The 26,843-nt window shown below is 41.7% G+C and overlaps 2 protein-coding genes across 6 annotated transcripts in view; both read right to left on the bottom strand.

The window, feature by feature from the left end:
• The window catches only part of MYH11 (myosin heavy chain 11), a 128,009-nt gene extending 124,396 nt beyond the window's left edge, over positions 1 to 3,613 (bottom strand). For all 4 annotated transcript variants that reach the window (XM_060285764.1, XM_030884047.2, XM_060285765.1 and 1 more), the window contains exon 1: positions 3,511 to 3,613. The gene's annotated coding sequence lies outside the window, so the exon portion shown is untranslated. The remainder of the gene's footprint in view (positions 1 to 3,510) is intronic.
• Positions 3,614 to 11,200: 7,587 nt separating this feature from the next.
• CEP20 (centrosomal protein 20) lies at positions 11,201 to 25,665 on the bottom strand. Of its 2 annotated transcripts, none has more exons than XM_030884055.2 (5): positions 25,591 to 25,665; positions 22,178 to 22,375; positions 19,819 to 19,903; positions 16,126 to 16,262; positions 11,201 to 11,454 (listed from the first exon to the last, which is right to left on the bottom strand). In XM_030884055.2, exons 1-5 carry the CDS (start codon positions 25,616 to 25,618, stop codon positions 11,378 to 11,380), a joined length of 525 nt encoding a protein of 174 aa, XP_030739915.1. In that variant the 5' UTR covers positions 25,619 to 25,665; the 3' UTR covers positions 11,201 to 11,377. The 2 variants fall into 2 exon arrangements, with proteins under 2 accessions (XP_030739915.1, XP_030739914.2); XM_030884054.2 differs by having other exon boundaries at positions 25,516 to 25,652.
• Between the last annotated feature and the right edge of the window lie 1,178 nt (positions 25,666 to 26,843).

The raw sequence follows: 26,843 nt of genomic DNA, 5'->3' as shown, positions 1-26,843 counted from the left end.
ATAATAGAATATTATGCAGATGATAAAAAGAAACACCACAATGTGCTGATATAGAAAGATGAAGATATGTAATCAAGTGAAAAAAAACACCTAATTTACAATGCCAATATTCGTGCAAAAGAGGAAGATTTGACATAGAAAAGTTTTGGAAAGATGTGCAAGAATACATTAACCATGTTTATATCAACATCTAAAGATGGGGAAGAGCGGAGAGGTGGGGAAGGAGAAAGAGGGTCAGGAATTCTACCTGGAGACCAGGGAATGGCTATAATGACCCACAGGGGTCTCAGACACTGGCCCCTTCTGTGATTCTGTATCGTTTGCTGCATGCTTCACCAGCAGAGGGAAGGAAGTTCAAGCCTGCATGGGTGAGCAGGAGGCGAGCACTATGGTCCTTCCTCAGGGACTTTAATGAGGGCTGTTCCTCCTTAACCCCCAAATCATTGATGCAACTCAGAGATGCCCAACTTCCCCCTGCAGGAACAACGGGCAGCGCTAGCTTCTTCCTCCATCATCTGATCCCTTACAAAAGTTTCTTCAAAGTCAACTATTCAAAACAGAACAAAACAAAAATTTCCTTCAAATTCCGACTTGGCCTTTTCCAAACTCAGCCTTTCCCCCATGGTGTGGCCATAGTTAACTGTGTTTAAAGGTCAGGGGTAGAGGGAAGAGACCCCTGGTAGCAAAAGAGTCACCGTGGAAGCCAGACAGCCTCCTCCCACTCACAGGTGAGCTCTTAAAAGGTGCCCTCGAGACCCTAAATGAATTAAAAAAGGGCCAATAAACCTGGTATCAGTCATGTTCCTGACGCAGGTGAGGAAGTGGGTCTATATTCGAGTGGAAGAAGAATAGGAACTGAGTTTATGAAAAGACATTACACAAAAAGAAAATTAAGGGCAAGTTTCTCTTTTACGGAAAGACTATACCATAGGGTTCCTGGTTCTGCCAAGTACCAGATGGGTTACACTGAGCAAGATCCTTAAGGTCTCTGGTCATGTATGTTATAAATAACCATACACAGAAGTTCACCAGGGGCCAGACACTGTGCTAAATCCTTCATATGCATGATCCCCTTGAATCCTCCCAAAAGGGCAATCCCTTAGGCTCTGCAGTTAGAAAGAGCTAGGTCTATAGAATCTTGTCTTCCTCATTGGCTAGTCGAGCTATCTTGAGCAAGTTATTCAGACTCCACATTTGTAAAACAGGGCCAATAATAATAGCATCCATTCCAAAGGGCTGTTGTAAAGACTTGGAAACATGATGCCTGTAAAGGATTCAGTGTGTTGTCCAGCAAAAGTGATCAACTAACATTAGCTATTCTCACGAGCCCCATTTTATAGATGGGAAAACTGAGGTTTGGGAAGGTCAACCTGCATGATTTCTAAATTTGCTTGTGATGTTTTCGGATTCCAGTGGACTTAAAATTGGATGTGGTTTTCCAGAAAAATCTAATGTGTACCCAATTTTAGAAGTACATGGTTGTGCCTAACAGCATAAAATCCACCTGTTTGGATTCAATACACTGAGGAAAGGAGAAGACAACTTTCCCACCCCAAAAATAAAACTTCCAAATAAGAGAGAGTAGGGAAAGGTAATCCCCCTTTCCTCCCAAATGTTTTCTCCTCTGGACTCCCCCACTTGTTCCCAAAGGGGAAGGACAAGGGCAAAGAAATCTCCAGAGGCATGACCAACAAAGCTGCAATACAAGGCTAATTTGTGAGGGGGCCCGAGGATGGCCTCATGGAAAACGCTACCATAAATGGGCATGTTTGCCTCAATCTCAGCCCTCACACAGAAAAGTAAGGATAACAAATCCATAACAAATACCTTGTACGGAATAACACGTCTAATTCAGACATGATAATAAGATACACAGTGTTTACGAGCCCTAGAAGCTTCTCGAGGAAGGCCCGGCTAGTTCACGTTTTGGACTCTTGGGATGGCAGCCCACCTAATCTAGTCATCGGGCCAACTAGATGACCCCGCCACAGGGGACAAACAGTGCATTTTATTTTAAATTTGCAAAAAGTCAGTTTATGTTTTCTTCAAAGAGATGATAAGCACTTGCCTTACTGGACACATCTGGTCCCATCAGAAACCTGATTCCAACAGAGTTTTTGTTCATGGTAAAGAAAAAAGATGGCGGGGTCAGGGGTATAGAATTAGCATCAGACAGACACAGGAATGGGATCCACCACTTGTTAGCTGTGAGACACTGGGCAAATTACTTAACCTCTCTGAGCCTCAGCTACCTTGTATACTAAACAGGCATCATAATGACTCCCTTAAAAGGTTGTTGCAATGATTAAATGAGATCAATTAAGTCAAATGCTGCTACAGTGCATGGCACATAAGTGCTCTGTCAATGGTAGTTTATCTCAATGCGAAAGCACCAAGGAAAGACTGCATTTCCTTCCATGGATCTTCAATATCCTATTTCACACACTGCTATCTAATGACTTTCAGTTCTGCTGCTTTAAGCTCCTTCTCTGTATAAAATGGCCACTTTGCAATTTAATCTATCTATTCTTAATACTGTAGTAAATGCTCCCTTTCTTGGGGTTTCTAAATATTTACTTTTACTTCTTGATAAGTATGGCTTTGAATGGTGCCTTTCCTCAAGCAGCCAAATCCCCACCAGCTCTCAGTGCAGAGAGAGAACATACAACAGGCAGTAGCCACTTTCTCTCACTTTGCCCACTTAGTAGGACATGAGAGTAACATGTGTACTGGATGCTCTGCAGGAAATCCCAGCCCAATCTTAGCTAATGCACCTGCAGACTTTGTAAGCAAATGTGGACTCTGGCACCCTTCTGAGTATTTGAGGCCCTTGGGGTCAACCTGGATGAGATTTTTAAAAATCTGGAGCGGGGGGGTGTGTCTGGAAGAAAATCAAGCTGTAATAAATAAACTGGATCATAACCAGCTTATCACTCAAGGGTTATCAGCAGGCATCCTCTAGAGTGAGGAAAAAACACTCCCCTTTCTGCCCATGTGTTTTTAACTGATATAATTAACAGAACTAAGCAAGCTCCACTGGAAGCCATACTTTGCCTGCCTATGTGATAGGAAGTAACTTTTCAGTGAAGCTCAGCTGCACCCTTTTTGTGGCCAGAATAAAAGAAGCCTGGCTGTTCAAGCCAGACCTCTGTGATTTCTAAGGGAGCACATCTCTCAGATTTGCCTCATAACAAGAATCATCTGGGACTCATATATATAGGGAACAGTTTTTCTGAAGATTCTAGTGTAACCGAAGTTGGGCCCGGGCATTATTTTTAATAAGTACCCCCAAGGTGGTACTTATCATTGGTTACCTTGGGAGATGCTGGTTTGGGGGAAATCTAGGATGATGGGGCAGAGAGAAATGAAAATTGTGAACCCCCAGCCCCATAGTCCTTAAGAAGAGGTCAACAGATGCTCCTCACTGCTCCCCAGCCCCTGTAGGATGTCTTCTAGGATCCTTAAACCCTCTACTCAATTTCCCTTCCCGCACCAGGACCACATACTTACAGATCTCCAACTTGGGGGAGAGCGGAGAAGAAACTGGATGGAGAGCTCCTATCTGGCACACCTCCCAGGCAGGGGCGTCCAAACCTTCTCGCTCGCCTGGGACGCCTCTCTTTATAGACACGGAGCTGCCCGCGGGAGGGAAAGGGGAGGCGGTGGAGGGGGCGGAGTGGGTGTGAGTCTCGCGCTGCTCCCTCCGCAGCGCCACCTGCAGGGTCCGAAAAGCGCGGCTTTGGTCCAGGCCTCGCGCGCACCTGTCGCGGCGCCCGTAGAGGGGCGCACCCAGGCGGCGGCGCAGGGGGGAGCGGGGGGCCGCAGGGCTCCCGGGAAAGGCGCAGCGGGCAGAAGCGTTCGGGGCCAGTGTCTGACCCGGGTTCTGGGACAGTCACCGAGACTCCGGGTCCCTAAAGAAAGGGGTTGAGCGGCCGGCGTCTATAGGGGATGCTTGAGAATTTCTCCCTTGAGTCAGCTCTAGCCTCACGGGCTTTAACCGCTTCCTCCGCGTGGCGGGAACTGTGAGGGGCCCGAGTTGACACCTCCTCTCCCCGCTCGCCATTTTTCTTCGTCCCCCACTACCTGGAAAGGGCCTGGCCGTGCTGCGTGAAGGGTGGGGAAAGGGGATTTTTTGAACTTTGCAAAGTACAAGGCAAGACCCCCCAACTCTGCTGGGAATTGTGCAGAAAGGGGAAGTTTTTACTTTTCCCAACTTGGCATCCCCACCTCCACCCACAAGCAAAAAAAAAAAAAAAAAGAGGCCCAATTGTTGTGACTTCAGGTCCTGGTGTGCCATTCGCTGGCTGTGTGACCTCAGGCAAGTCATTTCCCTTCTCTGAGCCTCAGTGTCCGAAGCTGAAAAGTGTGTGTGTGTGTGTGTGTGTGTGTGTGTGTGTGTTTGTGTATAATTACGTAATTTGCAAGGTGCATGTCAGGATCCAAACAGAATGTGGGTGCCAGGCGCTCTTGAAAGTTCTCTTCACCTGCTCCTCCCCGCCCGAAGAAATTCTTGAAAATGAAGCTGCCTGAAAGTTTTCTCTCTCTCCCTCCCTCTTAGTACCACTCCCTTACCCCGTGTCCGCCCCACCCCCTCCTGTGTGTCTGACACCGTGTCTCTCCATCACCGTTTCTGTCTTGTTCTGCCTTTTTTCTCTCTCTATGTCTCCGTCACTCTGCCCACCGCTGTCTCTTTCTGTCCCTCTGTCTCACTCTGTCTCTGGTCTCTGTGTCTCTGGCTCCAGATCTCCCTCCCTCTCTCGCTCTCTCCATCTCTCTCCACTCTGTCATATGCACGCACACAGGCCATAAAAGGAAGCCGCGGCGGTGGGCTGGCCCCGCGCCAGGCCGGGGACCTGCGGGCAGCCGGGCGCCCCGCTCCCCGCCTGGCCCGGCTCCGAGGTTCCCGGCCGGTCCTCCCTACCCGGGCGGGAGGGAGACAACCCAAAAAGGGCAGGCTCAGGCTCCTTCCTGCAGGAATTCCCAGCGCCGCATACCAGCCCGGGGCTGCCGCTCCCCCTGACTAAATATGGTGCCGAGCGGCCTCCCGGCGCCCCGCGGAGGTTGAGGGGGTGGCATCCGAGACCAGCGGGGTGGGAAGGGGACCCTTCTGCTCCCGGCAGAGCCAGAAGGGGGCAGCCCCCAGTCCCCCGTGGGTTCCAGCTGCTTCCAGCCAGAGGGTTTACAGACAGGGTTAAAGATGTTGGAAGACCCTTACCAGGCTCTGTGCTTGGCACTCGCCCCAGTCTTATCCAACAAACCCTCCCCCAGCCACGAGGCCGGGTGATGGTGGGGCCCTTATTAATACCCCCATTTTGCAGGTGAGAAAACTGAGGCCCTGGAGGAGTGAAGGGATTTGCCTGAGCCCTCACTGGGTCCAGAGCCCACTGTTGCCATGATTCACTTCCAAGAGAGACTTTAAGGGGAAATGCCCAGGACAATTAGCCTTGAGGCTAAAGACTCCTCTCTGAGGTTAGATAACTAAGTTTGAATCTGCCAGTGCCATTTTCTAGCTATTTGGCCCTGTGCCTCAGTTTCCCTACCTGTAAAATGGGAGGAACATCAGTCACTTCTTCACTTCCCAGCTGTTTGTAAACAGTCCTTGAGATGATCCATGTAAAATGAACATAGTACACTGCTTCGTGTTAGCTGCTATTATTCAAAACAAACATGAAACCAAGCAGAGTTGCACCAGGCCTGGGGGACGTCATAATGGTGAGGGCCTGTCCTGCCCTCTGTTTCCTGCAGGCTACCAGTCTCCTCTGTAGAGTTCTGCATCTCAGACCCTCTCGGTCCCTTCATCCCTTCAACATCTTGCCTGCTTTTCACCCCTGAAAACACGCAGGCCCAGCTCTCTACCCAACAATGGGCCTAAGTCAGAGAGTCAAAAACAGCCAGCATTCAGTTGGCTGGGACGTTAGGGGTTAAGTTCTTCAGAAAGTGATGAATGCACTGCTTCCCCACGTGCCTTTTAATGTCTGCACTGTAAAAGGAGTGGAAATCCTCTCTGCGTTAGTACAGAGCTGATGTGGAGCAGAAAATAGGAAGGGGGAAAAACTGAAGTTGATCATCCCCTTCCCATCCTGGAAAGATAACCCAGAGCAGGCCATCAGTCTTAACTTGCTGGCCTCAGAGTAAAAACAGGCACTTTTCTGGAGGCGTTAACGATATTCCAAAGGGGTGCATTTGATTCTTTAAAGAATTTGGTAACTTTTAAAAGAAAATAATTATAATAAATTATCAATAAATGAAGGCTTTATAACAGACACTGAATTGTACTACATTATCTAACCTAATCCTTATAACAACCCTACAAAGTACTTAAACTTTTTTTTTCCCATTTTGCTGTGGAGAAACCAGGTTCGGTGAGTGAAATAATCAGCCAATTTAGCACAGCTAGTTAATGGTAGAGCAGGGATCCCAACCCTGCCTTTGTGATGGAGTCTAGGGTAAGTAGGTGAGAAGTCTGAGGTTTTTAACTCATGATCTGCTAAGCACCAGCCAGGCAGCCACAGGACTGTCAGTGAACCTCTCTGAGCCTGTGTTTTCTCAAAGCACAGATGGTCAGAATCTTTGCCTCAACATGGAAAGTGTTTCATACCCTTCTGGTATACTCTAGAAGTACTTAGGGACAGTGTGTGCACATAATAGTCATTCAATAAATATCTGTCCAATGCAGAAGCTCAGATGTTTGAATCTTCAAAATCAGATGCCTCCATTTTATTTCTCATGGCTCAAAAAGCCAGTTAAAGATAGAGGGGGAAAGTTACCTTCAAAAAACATTACTGTGGGGCTTCCCTGGTGGCGCAGTGGTTGAGAGTCCGCCTGCTGATGCAGGGGACACGGGTTCGTGCCCTGGTCTGCGAAGATCCCACATGCCGCGGAGCGGCTAGGCCCGTGAGCCATGGCCACTGAGCCTGCGCGTCCGGAGCCTGTGCTCTGCAACGGGAGAGGCCACAACAGTGAGAGGCCCACGTACCACAAAAAAAAACCAAAAAAAAAACAAAAAAAATTACTGTGACTGACTGTCAAGTAAGTTTCCCTGGCATGTCTTCTGTGAGGCGCTGGGTACTGGGAGTTTCCATGAACTCATGGAACAAGACAGCAGTGGGGAAATTCCACTCTCAGAGTCTTTTTTTTTTTTTAATCAAATAGCTTTGATTTTGCTACTAGGTTCAAAAACTTCCAAAGTATGATTCCCTCCAGTTTCTAATAACATCAAAAACTGGGGGGCTTCCCTGGTGGCGCAGTGGTTGAGAGTCCGCCTGCCGATGCAGGGGACACGGGTTCGTGCCCCAGTCCGGAAAGATCCCACATGCCGCGGAGTGGCTAGGCCCATGAGCCATGCCCGCTGAGCCTGCGTGTCCGGAGCCTGTGCTCCGCAACGGGAGAGGCCACAGCAGTGAGAGGCCCGCGTACTGCAAAAACAAAAAAACTGGGTCCAAGCATGGCTTGTCCTTCACAATTATGCATGTCCTTCACAATTATTTAAAAGTGCATCAGCACTCGAGTCATCCAGCTCAAGATCTGCACAGGACTCTGCCTCCTTGCGAATAAAGGGCCATCTTTCCCGACCACAAGCACGATTCTGCTCCAACTCTCCTGTGCAGAAGCACTTGGTTTCACTCATCATGGTCCCCACGTTTCTCCAGGCTCAAGACTGAATCACACAGTAACTTGCAGTGCTCTTTCCTTTATCACCAGTTTCCAGCTCCGGTGTCTTGGTAACTCCGGATTCTCTATCAGGAAAGTCCTAAAATTCTCAATAAAAATAGTTTTATAGTTTCTTACAGAAGTAAACATATTCTTACCATATGACCCAGCAAGTCACACTCCTTGGGATTTACTCAAATGAGCTGAAAACCTATGTCTGTACTAAAACCTGTACACAGTTATTTAGAGCAGCTTTCTTCATTAATTGCCAAGACTTGGAAGCAACCAAGACGTTCTTCTAAGTAAGTGAATGGATAAACTGTGGTACATTCAGATGACAGAATATTACTCAGCACTAAAAAGAAATGGGCTATCAAGCCATGAGCAGACATGGAGGAAACAAAAGCATATTACTAAGTGAAGGAAAACAATATGAAAAGGCCACACACTGTATGAGTCCAACTATATGACATTCTGGAAAAGGCAAAACTATGGAGACAGTAAACAGATCAGTGGTTGCCAGGAGCTAGAGGAGAAAGGAGCGATGAATAGAGCACAGAAAATTTTTAGGGCAGTGAAACTACTGATACTGTAATGGTGGGTGGATACATGTCACTATACATTTGTTCAAACCCATAGGCTGTACAGCACCAAGAGTGAACCCTGAGGTCAACTACAGACTTTGAGTAATAATGATGGGTCAATGTAGGTTCACTGATTGTAACAAATGTACCACTTTCGGGGGTCATGTTGATAACAGGGGAGCCTGTGAGTGTGTGGGGACAGAGGGTATGTGAGAACTCTGTACTTCACACTCAATTTTGCTGTGAACCTAAAACTGCTTTACAAAATTGTCTATTTTTTTAAGATAATTTTACCTCACTTTCATTTAAACAAAAATTAATGAAGACCACACAATCCTTGCAGAATGGTTGTTACAAAAATGAAATGCCAAGTGGCTGGGAAGCATTGCCCTAAATGCCTTTAAAGGCATATTTTCACAAAATGTTAATCATTCACGTACACTTGGCTTCAGGTTAAAAGAACACATCAAATTTTACATAATCATACAGGCATGTGAGTCATATATAAATGTGTTCTTGCACATAATTATAAAGCTATTAGTTTATTCTAAGCAAGCATATATGCTATGCTTAAATTTATCATCTTCAAACGCCACCTCTGCTCTTGCCGAGTTTTTACATTGCCAAAGTTTTAAATGTCTACTTTTCCTAAATCCCTCTTCAAGTCCAATTCCCATCCTATTTTTGTATAAGTTTTCTCCTGAAACTTCTCCTGGAGTTTGGAGCATGTCTGGAGGATAACTTCTCCCAACAACCTCATGAAAACCACCAGAAATGATGTACTAATTTATGAGTTCGTGAGAAGAGTTTGATGGGTCCTCTGTGTTTATTTTTGTCTTTTCCTTCCTTGAATTTAAGTGTCTCAGCTCAGGAACCTATTTAAACTACTAGAACATATGGGAATTCCCTGGCGGTCCAGCGGTTAGGACTCGGAGCTTTCACTGCCAGGGCCCGGGTTCAATCCCTGGTCAGGGAACTAAGATCCCACAAGGCACGTGGCATGGCCAAAAAAAAAAACTACTACTAAATGCACTTTTTCAAGCCATATGTGGCCCCACACATTATGATACTGTCCCCTCAGAGAATACCACCACCAGCCCCTACCACTTCCACCTATGAAGAATAACTGTCCCGGGGTGATATGGCTGATGCCAAGTACCCTCAACCTTACTATGCACCCTCCAACAACTAGGTTCCTGGAGATCCCGAATGAAGGCCTAGGGAGCCATCGCCAAGCCTTCTTCTGGTTCCAGTGGACACCTCTTGATGACAGAACAGTCAGAGGAAAGCCCTTTGCACAAAGGTGAGTTGCTTGAATTTTTTTTTTTTTTTTATTAAATGATACACTGAAAGTATAAAAGTTGCCTAGGTACAAACCAGTTATAGAATAATGCATACAAATGTGCTATAGACTACATGTGACAATTCTGTTTAGCTTCTATTTTGATGATTTTATATCAGTATCCAAAATGACAAACTCCAGCATTTTTTCTTAACCCAGTCCTGCATGATTGCAATTCCTGAGGTAAACAGTGTCCACTACCAACAGCCCTGCAATGTAAACTAAATCCTCTGAGAATAATTCAGATATTTATACTCCCCATACAATACAATGGAATTCATAACTGTAATCAGGTACTATAGATTTCATTTAAAAAATGGAAATGAGCCCTTATAATACTTCTACATCTGTATATGTAATTTTAGCCCACCAATAGGGCCTCTCAAAATCCTTTGACTTGTAAAGTATGGTTTAAGGCAATTTTTTAAATAATTTTCTGCATTCAGATAAAAGTTCTTGGTTAATCTGTAAGGACTGAACCCTGACTAGCACCAAAAATAAAATCAAGTTTCAATAATTTCCAAAAGCAGCATAGAATCTATACCCTGAAAAGAACGCCAATTCTGTCAACTACAGCGCTTATCACCTTCCCTGTGGAAAATGTTTAAGCTAAATGTTGTCAGTGTACAGGCGCCCATGCAGTTTTGTTCTGAATACACCTTATGATTTGTGCCAATCAGGTGTCTACTATAATAGTTTGTTGTTTTCAGTGAAATCAGTCTGAAGACTCCACATTATAAAAATGTCAATGAATATCAAAGTAGCATTTTAGAGATGGCACTATAAGAGCTCTTACTATTTTTCTACCCCAAGAATAAAAATCGACATTTAATAAGACACTCAGAGCCCATACAAGTAAGAGTTGGCCCTTTCATAGCTCATCTTGTAATTGCACAACTGAAGGCCACATGGAGGTTAAACAATGCCATCTTTTAAAAGGTACTTTCTGGTATTTCTCATAAAGCCTGTCTCTTCATGTTTATTCCACATTCTTCACGTAATAAACTCTTGGTTTACTTACAGCAGAATTAAAAGAATTATTCCCCCCCCCCACACACCTTTTAATTAAATCTTCTAGGAGAAACCAAACTGTCTAAGGAAAGAAAAAGTACGTGGTTACCAAGTTTCAATGTTCAAATTTAGGTAGTAATTCAGATACTTAAACCTAATTATAAATGGTTATCTGAAAAATAGCTAGCTCCACCCCCGAAAACAATCAAACTTTATAGGAATTATAGTTTTTCCTGGTTTTGGTGTTCTTTTAAATTTTTTTTTTTTAAAACATGAATGAATTTTCCTATAAATCCACATAATTCCAGCCTGAAGGAAATTTCATTAATGTGCCATGGTAAAGAACAGAGCAGGGAATTCCCTGGCAGTCCAGTGGTCAGGACTCAGTGCTTTCACTGCGGGGGCCTGGGCTCAGTCTCTGGCTGGGGTACTAAGATCCTGGAAGCCATGTGGTGCAGCCAAACAAAGAACAGAGCGTATGGCTATAAAGACCTGATTTTTTTTTAGAAGAATTTATAGGGAACTAAAAAACCCTTTCATTTCTCAAAACTTTAGGGGCCTTTAAAATCTTCCTAAAAACAACACATTTTCTTTCAAGTCAAATCTGGTAAGCTAGATGACAGAGTTAGCCTTTATTCACAAATGCAGTAAAACACAAGGGGCTAAAGGTTTTGCAGAAACTCACATTTCCACAAAGTACAAATATTAGTGATGAATTCTGGTAACATTAGGAGGATAAATAAGTTATTTAATGCATACAAGTTTATAAAAAATGCCCCACATGGAAATGTCATCTCTTCATTGTGGGAGAAGTGTGCAGGTTTTCAGTGTTAGCGCTCCTCCCCTGCTCCTTCTGTAGGTGGTCCTCTGCAATGAACAGAAGCAAAGGTCAGTACTCATCCCAAGTAAAAATGGGCAGCAGGCAGACTTATCTACATACATTATAGGATGTTATATATTTAATACTGTTTGAGTTCTTTAGATGGCTTAGGACAATAAAAGGGTTTTTTTAAAAAAACCCTATTGAAGAAATCAGAAATGTTTAGTACTAGGGACTCACTCTAATTTTTCACAAGTGTTTCCTGACTATTTTTTTGTAAGTGAATAGAGTACACCCTGGAGTAAACCCATGGATAAGTACTTACAAACTTACACTGTATGTAAGGAATGGAATTCACAAGAAAGGACTGTGTATTCAATTAGTATTTTGAGGGATGCCAAAGCTCAACTAAAAAGAAAAACAACAAAAAACAAAAAACTTTTCTTCAAATAGAAATCCTCCCAGCAGCACCCTCTTGCGGCAAGAAGAAAACTAGCATGGTTTACAACTTCCTACCAAAATCAGAAAACCCCCCGAGAAATTGTAGAAAATGTTCTTCAGCCCAAAACAAGAAAGTTCCATGCAGGTTCAGAGGAGCCCAGAGCCTCTGTGACCACACACTGTGCTCCAGAATAGTAAAGAAAGGGCCCTAGTTATGTCTGCTCCATTTCTTTTGTCCTGGGGGAGAGGGGAGCAGGCAGAAGTATTCTCGATTAAAAGAACCTAAAGAGACTTAACATCCAATGCGACAAAAATGCAACGCACAGGGACTTCCCTGGTGGTCCAGTGGTTAAGAATCCACCTTCCAATGCTGGGGACATGGGTTTGATCCCTGGTCAGGGAACTAAGATCCCAACCAGGGAACTAAGATCCCACATGCCATTGGGCAACTAAGCCTGCGTGCCACAACTAGAGAGCCCACGCACCACAATGAAGACCCAGCGCAGCCAAAAAAAAAAAAAAAAAAGAAAAAAGAAAAAAATGTGATGCACAAACTAAATTTCTAAGAAAACATGAACCCCCCCAACCCTAACCCCCAATTCCCCAAACACTCTTTACAAGTAAAAATACAAAACCTTTTTAATGACCATTTTGATAACAGGAGACAAAAAAATACAAATTTAGACAAGTTGTTAGAAATATGCAATTGTAGCACCAAAAATGCACACTAGATTTGCTAATTCTGAGGACAAGTTGCTGTACACACAGTCTTGCTAGTCCAGAGCAGCCCCTCATCCTCAGAGGCAGTGCAGAGTGCTAACACTACCACAGGTCTGGAAAATTCATCCCCCTCAGTGTTAGGCAACTTTGCTGGAAGAACAAGATCAACAATATCCTTAAGGCAAAACCATTTTAGGTTTTCTAGAGAAGTGTTATAAAAGAGTTAAGTATGTCACTCATGTACTTCATAGATGTGCAATAATGTTGAGCTGATAATGATTTTCTCTATTATAAAATATCTGGGCTTTTATTTATAGCAAAAACTACCTTGCTTTCAATATTACAAGCACTAATATCAGCAGCATTAATGAACTGGCTACCATTTCAAAGGTGAGTGTGCCTGTTATATAAACCCTCTTCATTTTTTTTTTGTACTCTGAAAGCTTTAATAAAAGAAGTGCTTTCATGATGGCAGGCTTTGGACTTATCTTCAAATAAAAGAGAATTTAATTTTAGTGTTTTATATTTCAGCTGGATGACTTTGTGTAGATAGAAGGTATATAATCTGAAGAATAATTATTTTAATACCTTTATAACGTCTCGATGTTGTCAAATAAAACTTATGTATCTTTCACACAGTAAGTTGGAGTTGAGAAAGTAAATGGAATGCCTAAATGCCTAAATGTGTTACTGAAACATAATGCAATTTGGGGCTAACAATTCTTCACAATTCATTGCACGAGGTTCCTGTTGTGTCAGTAACATTTTTGATGATCAAGAAAAATAATTTGCAATATCACTGTTCTCCTATTAGTGCACTCATTCTCCTTTCTGAGTCTTCCACAGAATAGGTACCCAAAGCTTTGCTGAACTCGAATCTTTGATGTCTCTGGCACTTTATACAGACAGGAGCCAAGGTAACCCAAGGACTCTTGCATCCTCTCTAGCACACCCTGCCCCCACCCACCCAACTGGAGCTAAAAATACCAACGTCATGGGTTTGCTGTGTTAACATGTGTTAATGTGTACAATATCCACCGGTGACAATTAAAGAGAAACTGGCATTATCATATATTCTTGGCAAGCATGTAAAGTGGTAAAGCCTTTTTGGAGGGGAATTAAACAGTATCTACTACATTTTTTAATATGCATATATTTTGAACCAGCAATTCTACTTCTAGGCATCCACATAAGAAAAATACTAATGCTACCCTGCAATACTGTAAAAGCAAAAAATTTAAAACATACAAAAGTAGGACTTCCCTGGTGGTGCTGTGGTTAACAATCCACCTGCCAACGCAGGGGACATGGGTTCAATCCCTGGTCCGGGAAGATCCCACATGCCACGGAGCAACTAAGCCTGTGCTCCACAATCACTGAAGCCTGAGAGCTCTAGGGCCCGCGTGCTGCAACTACTGAAGCCCACACGCCTATAGCCTGTGCTCTGCAACGAGAAACCACCACAGTGAGAAGCCCGCACAACACAACTAAGAGTAGCCCCCGCTCACCACAACTAGAGAAAGCTCATGCGCATCAATGAAGACCCAATGCAGCCAAAAAAAAAAAAAAAGATACAAAAGTAGATCAGTAAAGAGTGATTAGCAATAGTACTATGGAATACTACAGAAAGAACGAGGTAGAAGCAGATCTACATAAATTGATAAAACAAGTGAAAAAAGCAAACTGTAGGAATAATATGCACAGGAACAGTGCATATAAATTTAAATATGTAGAAATGACTCCTGAAGGACACCCACCAAGCTGCTAACAGCACTACCTTCTGTGGAGGGGAGGGAAATCAAGGCGTTAGGGAGAGGCAAGGAGGGAGGAGGTTAGAGGGAATTTCACATTATACTACTGATGTTTAGACATTTACTCTTGTACTGTGTGTTTTGTTTTGTTTTTTAAGTTCTTGCCAAATAGTAGGCAATAATGACAGTTCCTTACCAATACCTGAAAAAGGAACTAAGAAAACTTCTCCATATTCTTTAAGTGGAAAGTATACAGGAATGGCAATCAAGGGTGTTGATTCTGCTAAAAACGATCAGCTACAGGCTTTAGATGAGTCAATGAACCTCTTAGTCTTGGTTTTCTCAACTAAAATAAGAAGACGGGAATGATTTCTTTTCCAATGTTCCATGGACTTAGAATTCTAAGATATATAGAAGGATAACTCCTAGTAAAGTCAGAACTAACCTTCAAGAGATCACCGTGATTCACAAATATTTTGCTTTCAGATCTAAGAGACAGAGTAAGTATTTAACATGATCAATATATTTTTTTAAATATTCGCAATTATCTCAAAAGGCAACTAAATACTTTCTTTTTTTAAAATTTATTTATTTGTTTTTGGCTGTGTTGAGTCCTCGTTGCTGTTCACGGGCTTTCTCTAGTTGCAGCGAGCAGGGGCTGCTCTTCATTGAGGTGCACAGGCTTCTCACTGTGGTGGCTTCTCTTGTTGCAGAGCACGGGCTCTAGGCACGCAGGCTTCAGTAGTTGTGATACGTGGGCTCAGTATTTGTGGCTCGCAAGATCTAGAGTGCAGGCTCAGTAGTTGTGGTGCACGGGCTTAATTGCTCTGCGGCATGTGGGATCTTCCCGGACCAGGGCTCGAACCTGTGTCCCCTGCATTGGCAGGTGGATTCTTAACCACTGCGCCACCAGGGAAGCCCAACATGATCAATATTGCTCATGGCAGTTCAGGAAAACTGCAAAAGACAATTTGCATTTTAGATGTTTCTTAAAAGTTTACTTCAACAGTCAAGATTTATATTTGTTCTGGGAATTCCCTGGCAGTCCAGTGGTTAGGACTCCACGCTTTCACTGCCAAGGGTGCAGGTTCAAAAAAAAAAGATTTATATTTGTTCTGATAATCAGCTGCCTGAGCCCCACCTATGACTATCCTTAAAAAGAGAGATCAACTCTCAACCACAGTTGGAAACACTGAGCTATAAACCATTCAATTTAGATTATCAAACTGAGGTTCTACTGCTGATATAATCAAAACAACTGAAACCTCATTGGAAGAGTGAGCATTCTTAAAAGAAATATGAGCTGTTCTCCTAAGAATTTATTTATAGATAACTACAACACTACCACAGAGTATTCCCCCCACCCCCTCAAAAGAAAGGAATCCTGAAAATGCAAAGGACAACACATAAACCTCTCACTGCTCTATCTATATTCAGCAATCTTGCCTTTTTTCAGTCTTAGAGGGGAAAAAATTGATAATGTGATAAAAAGCTCCTTCTTCAGTACGCTAAGGATCTAAGCTACTCCAAAGAGTACAAAATCTATGTGAAAATCAAGTTTTTCAACACTTCTTTATAGAAATTATATCTAAGAATTTTGTATAGTCATCTCCCCACCCCTCACAAGATTCTCCTTCTGAAAAGCATTGTTTTTTTGAGGATAAATAACACGGGCTAACTATATTGGATATAAATGGAATTAAACTTTGACTCAAAATCTTAGGAAAAACTGTTCCAAAGATAAAAACAGATAGGAAGAAAACATACTTGCTGATAGCTAAATGATAAGTCTCAGAAAACTCATACCCATTTGCTTTCTTCCATTAGGTTGTCTGCCAAGATTTGGGTTTGGAGGCTGAAGTGAAGACCCTTTCAGAAATGTATTTTGGATGTCATCCTTAGTTCCATGCAAGAAATGAGCTAAAATTCCATATAAAAGAGGTCTATAGCAGGAAGAAAATCAAAATCAATTCAATTTGAATAAATAGGAAAAGCTTAAAAATATCTACTCTTTAAAAGGTAGCCTCTGACACGAAAATAGCCAAGTAATTCACCAGACTTAAAAGAAAAAAGATGCATGGTTATTATCCAAATTGCAAACTTGTTCATGCCTTTTCAAATTTAAGTGTACCATTTAACTCTAAAGACAATTTTAAAATCCAGAGAAAACACTAACAAGTTAAACCTCACCTAAGCTGAAATACAATTTCAATCAATGCACAGGAATCAGCATTTTTTTTTTAAACTCCGAAGTCCAGTATAAGATTTCCCACTACCTAACATGGTCTGATACAAAACAACTATTCAATATATATTTATTGGATTAATAAATCCTTGCCTGGGTTCAAATCCTGGCCCTGCCACTTGACCTCAGCAAGATTCTTAACGTCCCCAGCCTCATAAATGTTTCTTCCTCTATAAATGAGGATAAGCATAGTCTCTACCTCATAGGGCAGTTATGGACAAAATGAGTTAATAAATATCAAGTGCTTAGAACCATACCTGGCACATATTAAATGGTATATAAATGCAAGCTATACAGGAGTCGGGCAAGAACTAGTATTTTAAAAGCTACTTTACAGTTTACAAAACACTCTTCTCTCTCTTCATTTTATCTTTACCTTGTGATATCATAATCATCATCTCCAATTTATAAATAAGAAAACCACAGCTCACTGAGGATTTGCTAGAGATTGCTTAGATAGTCAACAAACTTTACACTTGAACCCCAAGTCCCATATTCTTTTCCTTACAGCATGCTGCCTGGAGATTTACATTAGTGCCCTTGCACCAATGGAGGCTGCTCTGATGACAATAAAGAGTGGTTTTCCCTTGTTTCCAATATCACTGTTGAAAATATCAATTTAATGGACTGTCTTTTTGAGATAATCTATCTACTTATTAGCAGGTGTGATGGTTCAAAGTATGACATCCTTTCCCTTCAAAAGGTGGAGTCTAACTGCTGTCCTCTTGAGTGTGAGCTGAACTCACTTCTCAGGAACTGAGTAAGGCATTAAGTGACAGCACTTGCAACTTTAGAGTCTAGGTCATAAACGGCATTGCGGCCTCCTCCTTGCCTTCTCTCTTGGTCATTCTCCCTAGGGTAAGTCAGTTGCCATGTCATGAGGACACTCAAGCTGTCCCGTGGAAAGGTTCATGTAGTGAAGAACTGAGGCCTCCGACAAGCAGCCATGTGAATGTGCCACATGGAAATGGATCCTCCAGCTCCAGCCAAGCCTTCAGATGACTGTATCTCCGGTCAACATCTTAACTGTAATCTCCTGAGTGAGACCAGCCACAGAAGCCACGCCCAGATTCCTCTCCACTGATAATAAATGTCTGTTGTTTTAAACCACCAACTTCTGGGGTAATCTGTTATACAGCAATAAATAACCAACTACACACAAAAGCAATTTTTCCATACCACAAAGAAACCAAGAGAGTGAGTTTCTCTATTTTTAATAAGATGCCTCAGCTCTTATAAAAGCTTCATACAGGAATATAAAATAGGTCTCTTCGTCTACTTTAAACCATTGTTTCCCAAAGTGTTAACTGGTCAAAGAAGATTTTTAAATTAAAAAAATTCTGTTTTCCAAATTTACAATAAAATTTACTTAAGATTTAAAATTTTTAAGACATATTAGAAAATATAAAACTACCACATTTAACCTGCAGCTTCATGAATATTAAGGTTTCTTTTTTCAAAAATCCTACTTAATGTTTTTAAAGTACAGCTTCACAATGCCTTATTTGCAATTCTGAAAAACAAAAACTCTGAAAACTAATTTTCTTCATAAATTTGGCACAAACTCATTTGGTGGCATGGCTTGACCTAATATAAGGTTATTATACACTTTATCTACTTTTTGTGAAAATTCTAAAGTTTCACTGAAAAATATTAATGTGACTATTAATGCTACTTCAGACTTCCACTGGAGCCTACACCATATATGGACCACATTACTTTTTGAAATCTGAAAACTTTTCAATGGAAATGCTTTAAAGCAACATTTGCTTTCAGAAAGCAAACTACTGGCAGCGTGACATGAGTTAGAAAAGAAAGTGACTGGAGAGAAACGGGACAGACGCCTCCTGAACTGCACGGCACAGGTCGTGAGGACAGACAGGCGCTACTGCACAGGCCAAATTGATGAGACTCGCAAAATGACTGGTGGAGAAGTAAGGAGCCGGAAGTGCAAGTGAGCTCTCAGGTGAAGACCTGAATGGCTGTATGACGAAGCTATGAGGGGGGCTTGAAGAGATGAAAATAATGGACTTGATTTTTGGACACACAGAGTTTGAGATGCCAGCAGAAATGTGGGCCTGTAATTCACGAGCTCTGTAAGATTTAAAGCACAGTCACCAGCGTGGAGACATCATTAAAGACTCAAGACTACATAGAAAAGTGGGCAGGGGGACAAGAGGAAAAGAAAGTTAAGGACAAAACTTGGGGGAGAGTGCCCACAATTTAAAGGAACCTTAAAGGAGCCAATGAAGAAACTGTGACGACCATTAGGGAGACAGAAAAACCAAGACAGTAAAGAGTCATAAAAGACAAATGACAAGAAGTGTTTTAAGAAAGAGTTGTCAATATTACAAAACACTGCAGAAACTCAAGTAAAGCTGAGCTTCTCAAATTGGAAATAGATATATATCCACTCTTAGTGCTAGGGGCCTGGTACAAAGTACAGGTGGCATATGATCCCAGAACACTAATTTTACACAAAGATTTGAGGGAGAGTTCAATTTAATTGGCATGTCATTTAAAACATTTTAATGGTAAAAATAATTATATCATGAAGTAGAATGAAAAAATTCAATAAACCTTTTAGAAAGAGAAAACATGAGACTTCAAAGAAATTTCTTACCAGGGGAAAGGTGCTTTGATCTATGTTCCCAGGCCTCCTAGGTACAATTTTTTCTGCCATTCAGGGATCCTCTAGAAAAAGTTTAAGAAACACTAAAGTAGGAAAAAAACTAAGAAACTACTAGAAAGTGGTCACTCTTTTTCAAGAGCATAGTTTCAGTACAAATGGTGAGGGGAGAACTTAAAATGCAGAGAAGGCAAAAGAGGGGGTAATAACAAAATGAAAACAGGGGGTTGATCTTCACTAAGTTCAGGGATAAAAAGGAGTTAAGAGGTTTTTTTGGAGAGGAGAGATTTGAGTACATTCCCAAGTTGAAGTGAAGGAAGCAGTGAGGAGGAAGAGTTAAATGTGAGGAAGAAAACAACTGATAGAGCGAAGCCTCAGGTAAAAAACAAAAGGATGGATGAAGAAGCCAAGAGACGTGACCCTTAGGATAAAGCAGAGGTGCTCAGTCCTCTGAAACCACAGGCATTTAGCACCTACACACAGCTGCACACCGTAGACGTGTGCTAGATACACACTGGGCCCAAATAAATACCTCCTGAATTAAAATGAAATAAAACCACTGCTATGCAATTATGACTCCAATACAACAGTATCTGAAAACTTATTTTTTTAAAAAACTTCTTACATTGTATTATCCTTTGATTCTTCAAATGCATTTAGTTCACGGATGAGAAACTGTCTGTCCAATGGAACTATGGGTTGACCAGATTCTGGGGGGAAAATCATAAAACACTGAGTCTTTATTAACGTAAAAAGTAAATAGGATTTTGATAAAAACCACACTTACGAGGTATACACATTTTTCAGATTTTAGAAGAATGATGGCACACGCCAAGGCAGATGCAACTGTGTGTGATTTTATGACTTTCAGAATAGCCACTTTGTTAAATGCATATTTTAATACAGTTTAACATAAATTTATTTTTTAAATCCCCCAATTTTGAGTTGGGAAAATATTGTTTCTATATACTAGACTTCAGAAGTCCTATTTTCTAAGAAGCCTGTAAATTAAATACATGACAGTGCTGATATCCATTTGGCGGCAATAAATCTAAAAGTACAATAAACACTAATATGAAGTGCTGGCAAGGACACAGGGCAACTGGAACCCTCATACTCTGCCGGTAGGAGAACAAAATGTTGCATCCACTTATAAAGGTAAGCATACACTTACCACACACAACCCAGAAATCCCACTCTTACCTCTTTACCCAAGAGACCTGAAAACAACGTTCGGCCAAACTTGTAAATGAATGTTTTATAGCAGCTTGACTCATAATTGCCAAAAACTAGAAGCAACCCAAATGTCTATCAACTGATAATAGATACATCAATACAACCATACAATGGAATGCTATTCGGAGTGGAAAAATAACAGCATGGTCTCAAATGTGTTATGCTGAGTGAAAGGAAAAAGATTCAAAATGCTACATCCTGCATGGTTTCACTTATATGATGTTCTGGAAAAGGCAAATGATAGGTACAGAAAACAACAGATCAGAGGTTGCTAGGGGTTTGAGGGTAGAAGAGGTTGTCTACAAAGGGACACAATTTTTTGAGGTGATGGAAACGTTCTATATCGTGATTGTGATTGTGGTGGTAGTTACACAACTGTATGAATTTGGTAAAATCCATAGAACTATATACTAAAAATGGTAAAGAATCTTATATGTTAATTTTACCTCATTTTTTGTTTTAAAAAGCCAAGACACTGTAGAAACTTGACTATGTCATTATATTCCATTCTAGGTAAGCACAAGTCCAAGACATCTAATTGATGATATTTTCATATTCTTCTTTTCTGATTATTAATGTATTATATAGCCATCTATAACAAACTGAAGAAAGTGAAGATACTGATATTGAAGATCCTTAAACCAATAAAGATCATCAGTCTTTATTCAGTTAAGGTATTAACATTCAGTTAACATTAAATAAAAGATCTAGAATATTAACAAAAGATCTATCGAATGGAAAGTTCCAGCATCACAAATAAGGAATCCATTCTCTCTTCCAAAATCCACTTCATGATCTCTTTTCTTTGATGAGGCATATCTCCAAGGCACCAAACAGTCTTAAAGCACAGATTACACCTTGAACAAGGGAATCAAGTTATGTACGTGCAAGGTGTTTTTGATCATCCTCCCAACCTCATCTCCCCCAGCCCAGAGGCAATGCTGATCCTGACTATTGTGCCTATTCTTCCTGTTCTTTTGCTTTCTTAAGAAATAAAATTTAACAGATAAAATAAATTTCTTTTTAACTGTTGACTCCCTCCCCCAATACCATTTCTCTCCCTCCCATCACTAGAATGAGTTTGGAGTTTACCTTCCTAATCCTTTTCTTTTTTTTTTTTCTTCTTTTTAATTGAAGTATAGTTGACCTCTTATTTCTTTTTTTATTTAAGTATAGTTGGTTCACAATATTATATTATATTAGTTTCAGGTGTACAACACAGTTATTTGAAATTTCTATAGATTATCTAATCCTTTTTAGATATCATGCTTTCACATACATTTGTATACAGTGCCTGATCAATACATGGTAGCAATATTTTGAGGCTTTATCTCCCAATGTTTTATATTTTTTAATAAAGAATATATATTAAATCTGTGTGTGTGTATTTTTAAAGCATATACATAGAAAAAAGACGGACAGCACATAGGGTAAAATGTAAAGAATTGTTTATTCTCAATACCAGTAAACAAGTATTTATTGTCAGTGCCAGGAATTATGGATGATTTTTCAAAGTATGCACCTAGTTTAAGTGTTTATTGAGTTATTTCCCCCTATAATACAATAAACCTCACAAGCACTTGTTCAAGCTATGGAAAGAGCCCATGGGAGGTTTTATGTTCCAGTCATGTCCCAGATGATACTGTTTGGTAATGGAATTAGATTTCTAGGCTAAACACTTTCTGAGAATTGGGAGAAGGGAAGAGGCAGATTTCGTATCAGGTAACTAACAATAAATAACCTCTTACCTGCTATGAGGACAGATGCTGTATACTTATATTTGTTGAATTCCAAATACTCCCGAATTAATTCATTAATTAGAAGGTTTTCATGAGACAATAATGGTCGAGGTTCACTTTCATCATCAAGAGCATTGAAAACTTCAGCTCGAATCCTTGCTTTTAAATGCCCTAATACTCCTCTTTTTTCCAAGGTGTCCTTTAAAACTGTTAAATATAAAATATTAATGCTTCAGTTACAGAAGGAATTTTGTCATTCTTAGCCAAACTCTGAAGAAAAATGCTTAAAAGGTAAATGGCATAACATGCACTTTCAACCTATACTCTATGACAAACTGAACAATCATCACATTAGCTACCACAAGCCACATTTGTAATAAAAAATAAAGTTCCTGAGTTGCGATGATTTACTATTTTAATATATTTAAGCAAATGCAAATTTATCCTTCCAACATCATCACTGTCAGAGGCTACAGACTGATACACATTCTTTAGTGAAGAAGAAAAGGGGGAGAGAAATATACTCAGCTTACTGGGACCTGAACTTATCTCCCAGTGTCTCATATCTTTTCAAGAATGGTTGTCACTGCAGACAGGTTCTGTATGTCACTAAAACCCTCTGGTCCAGAAAGTAGATGATTAAAGATAACAAGTACACTCCAAAAAGGAAGGACTATGTCGTGCCCTTTGTATAAAAACTGATACCCAGAAACCTTGGGAAATGGCCCATTCTGAACAAAAAGGTGGGCTTTTGTTCTGGGGGGTTTGTTTTTTAAAGGCAATTATGAGTTAATTCCTTAAAACAGTAAGATTTTGAAATTGTAAGCCTACTTAGAAATCTAACATGTAACTTTATCAATGTCATCTCAAGGAATCAGGGATATATATGCTGAACATAATCTAACTTCTTGATAAGCAAGGGTCATTATTACAAATATCAGTAGTTATGATAATGAGATTTAGCTATAAATACTAATATGGATAGGGCTGAATTGGCATCATCCCTTGCAGTGGTCTGGAACCTTTTTTTTTTTCCTCTCACATTGTCCTTAATAGCTAAATAACAACTCCAGAGAATTAACACATTTCACCCATAGTGCCTAGAATAGAGAGCTGCCTAGAGGCATTATAATACTGTGCTGTATTCTATTGGTGTAATAAACATAGTTTAATACTGTATTATGCTATAAATAAGTACACCCCAATAATGACAATTCAGAAAGGGAGCCCAGGGACTTCCCTGGCGGCGCAGTGGTTAAGAATCTGCCTGCCAACACACGGGACACGGGTTCGAGTCCTGGTCCGGGAAGATCCCACAGGCCATGGCGCAACTAAGCCCATGTGCCACAACTACTGAGCCTGCACTCTAGAGTCCGCAAGCCACAAGTACTGAAGCCCATGCGCCTAGAGCCCATGCTCCGCAACAAGAGAAGCCACCGCAATGAGAAGTCCCCGCACTGCAACGAAGAGTAGCCCCCGCTCGCAGCAACTAGAGAAAGCCCACGTGCAGCAACGAAGATCCAATGCAGCCAAAAATAAAATAAAATAAAAGGAGCCCAGGGAGTGTATCCAAGTAGGCATGGACATGAAATTTTTTTAAGCTTTGATAAACAACAAAAACCTGAGTCAGGTTTTGTTGATTAAAGAGATACAATCTGGACTAGACTTTAACCTTTCTTGGCCCTTATATGTAGATTCATCCCCTCAACCTTTTTTGCAGGTGTGTTAAGAGTAGTTATCACCCAGTCAGACTGTGCAACAGGCCCATAAAAGGCAGGTACAGCTTTATCATGTTGGGATCATAACTGAACCCCTGTTCTCCAATTCCATCTTTAGAAATTAGACGGAGAGATTTTTTCCCCCCAATTACTCTGTATTTGAACACAGCACAGCCTTGAACTCAGCAAAGAAATGAGAATTAATGAAGCTGGAGTTAGGAAACCCAGCATGTCCCATCACTACCTCAGCGGTAGATCACTAACTCCTGCCTCACTTGTCTTCTCCAACATGAGTTCTATGTCTCAGAGGTAGAACCAAGTAAGGTGGAAAAATGTGAGGGGAAAGTGCTTTAAAAAGGTGAAAGCCCATATAAGATAATTGATTGGCAAGCATTTTCAATGGGTTTCTCTTGAACACTAAGTATATTCAGAGCTGACAAATGCAGGAAAAGCATAAAGGGCTCCCTACATCTGTGTAGGACATCCCTTGTCTAGAGAGTTCTAGGGTTCCGTATCATCCTGATCTGCCCTCTATTATCATGGTTATTAAAACACTGTACCATGACAATTTCTTTGGAAAGAGCTTCTTAACCTGGTTTATATTCCAAAGTATCTTTAAATCCTCAGAAGTTGCATGCAATAGTACAGGTGATATGTGTTTCCTGGGGAGAGAGTTCACCAATTCATGTCAAGTCTGTCCTTGTGGATAGAGGTATGCCTTTGTAATGATTGTTCATCAGTCCTGGGCCGCAAATATACATTTAGGTCAATAATTCCTGAATCATATTCTCAAATCATACTCTCCCCACCAAATCTCTAAGAATCACTGATTTAGAGCCTAAATTCCCTGAAAAATGTAACTGGTTTTACTAGGCAGGCAGCAGTATCACTCAGTAACTAAGACCTGCAGGCCTGGTGCAGCATCTCTAGGTTCTCACTCTGCCTCTTTATAGCTAAATTACTTTAGTCGATCTATTTCACCTCTCAGCGCCTCAATTTCCTAATCTATGAAATGGGCATAAGGTTCATACACAGAATAAATTAGATAACACAGGCGCTGGGCTGTGCCTGACACATAAGGCTCGATGGCTAATAACTATAATTACTATTACTCGTTTGGACATTTGCGTCAAAACTAACGGTGTACAAATGTTCTCAGCTTAAGGGCTCGAACCTTTGTGGAACTTTTCCTAAAAACATAGGAGAATGGCCAAGCCAGACACCTTTCTACCTCCACTTTTTCCCCATGGAAAATCGCGACCCACCTCGCAGGTGGTTGTATGGACGCAATGAGATAAGCAAGCAAATGGTTTAGGATTGTGCGGAACACCAACAATGGTGGTTTAGACATTGGAATCATCAGCCCGGAGGAAAAGGCCCGGCCCACGGCCTCGCCCCCGTCGAGGTCCAGAAGGATGCGCCAGAGCCCCAAGGTGCAGAACTATAGACCTCTCAGGTACCTGGGGATCCTGGGACTCCTCCTCCAGCTCAAAGCCGGTTTAAACATTGTCCCTATGCAACCACATCCCCTCAGGGCCCCCGCGCGGCGGCCGCCACACCCTCTGGACGCTCCGCAGGCCCTGACGCCACAGAACGACCCGCGAAAAGGCTGACTAGTGTTCCGCGCACCCTCATTTCGTCCCATCCTTTTCACAGGCTGAAGGCCGACAAAGTTCAGCCGGCAAGCTTCCCATTCGCACTCACCCGCCTTCAGCTCAGCAACAGTCGCCATTTTTCAACGGCCCACACGGGCGCGCCTAGGCCGTGCGCACGCGCAGCCCCGCCCCGCCCCGCGGCGTGGCCTGTAGCCAACAGGCTCGCCGCTCTCGCCGCGCCTAGTCCCGCCCCTCTTCGTTTACGTTCTCCGTGGTTGGATGGGGTGACGGTCCAGAGAGACCCCACCAATCAGCGAGTGCACTAGGCGGGCCCTGCTGAGGGAGGAGGGAGGGTAAGCCGGGGCTGAGGCAGGTTGGAACCTTACCAGGAGTCTTGCTGGCACCGTAGGGCTTAACTTTAGCCTTCATAATTTGCCCACTGCTCACCTCAGCAGCCTCAAGTACTAATTGTTAATAGTTACCAGGTATTAAACTTGAGAATGCATCAGAATCACCTGGAGAACTTGTTAAAACCGATTTCTGGGCCCCACCCCTGGAGTTTCTGATTCAGTAAATCTGGGGTGAGGTCCGAGAATTCCATTCTAACAAGTTACTAAATGATGCTGATGCTGCTGATCTTGGGGATAACTCCTTGAGAACCAGTGTATTAAGGGCTTACTATGAATGAGCCTGACACTCTTATAAGTGCTTTACATGCGTTGACGTTGATTTCTCTATTACTACTACGTTTCACAAAGGAGGAAACTGAGTGTTTGAAGACTGCAGAGGCGTAACCAAGATCACCAGCAAATGGTGGAGGTGAGATTTGAATCCAGGCCTCTTGCTCTTCAAAGCCTGTTTTCTCCACTGGCGCTTAATACTGGGCAGTGCACATAAGGAATCCAAGAGCTATTTGTGAAGATTGATGAACGAATAAACTCTAGCGTCCCAAGGAAATGAAGAAAAAGGAACAAGGGAATAATGTACCCAAAACTGAGTGTGAGGTTCTATGATTCCAGTTGTATTCCCAGAAAGGTCAACATTTTTGACCTAGAACACTGCCTTTTAAACTACTAGTCTTAACCCAATAGTAGATTTTGAAATCTATTAGCATATCCCAATGAACATATTTTCAATAAAATGGAATGGAACAAATAGAAAACATAGAAGTATTGTTTTTGAAACTTTTGTTTCAGGTCTATATGTGTGTTCTGGTTCCTGGTGTATTTCTTAAAGTGGATGGCAGTGAAAAAAAGCTTCACAGCCATTGTAACCTAGAGGAACCCATTCCTATTCCAAACTCGACTCATTTTGACCTCGTGGGACACAGATCTGTTCTGTAACCTTAGAACAGTGCTATCC

The sequence above is a fragment of the Globicephala melas genome, chromosome 15 (genome assembly GCF_963455315.2).
Source record: "Globicephala melas chromosome 15, mGloMel1.2, whole genome shotgun sequence".
Classification (NCBI taxonomy): domain Eukaryota; kingdom Metazoa; phylum Chordata; class Mammalia; order Artiodactyla; family Delphinidae; genus Globicephala; species Globicephala melas.
Note: the sequence above shows the minus strand (reverse complement) of the source record. Positions and strands in the feature narration are given on the sequence as shown.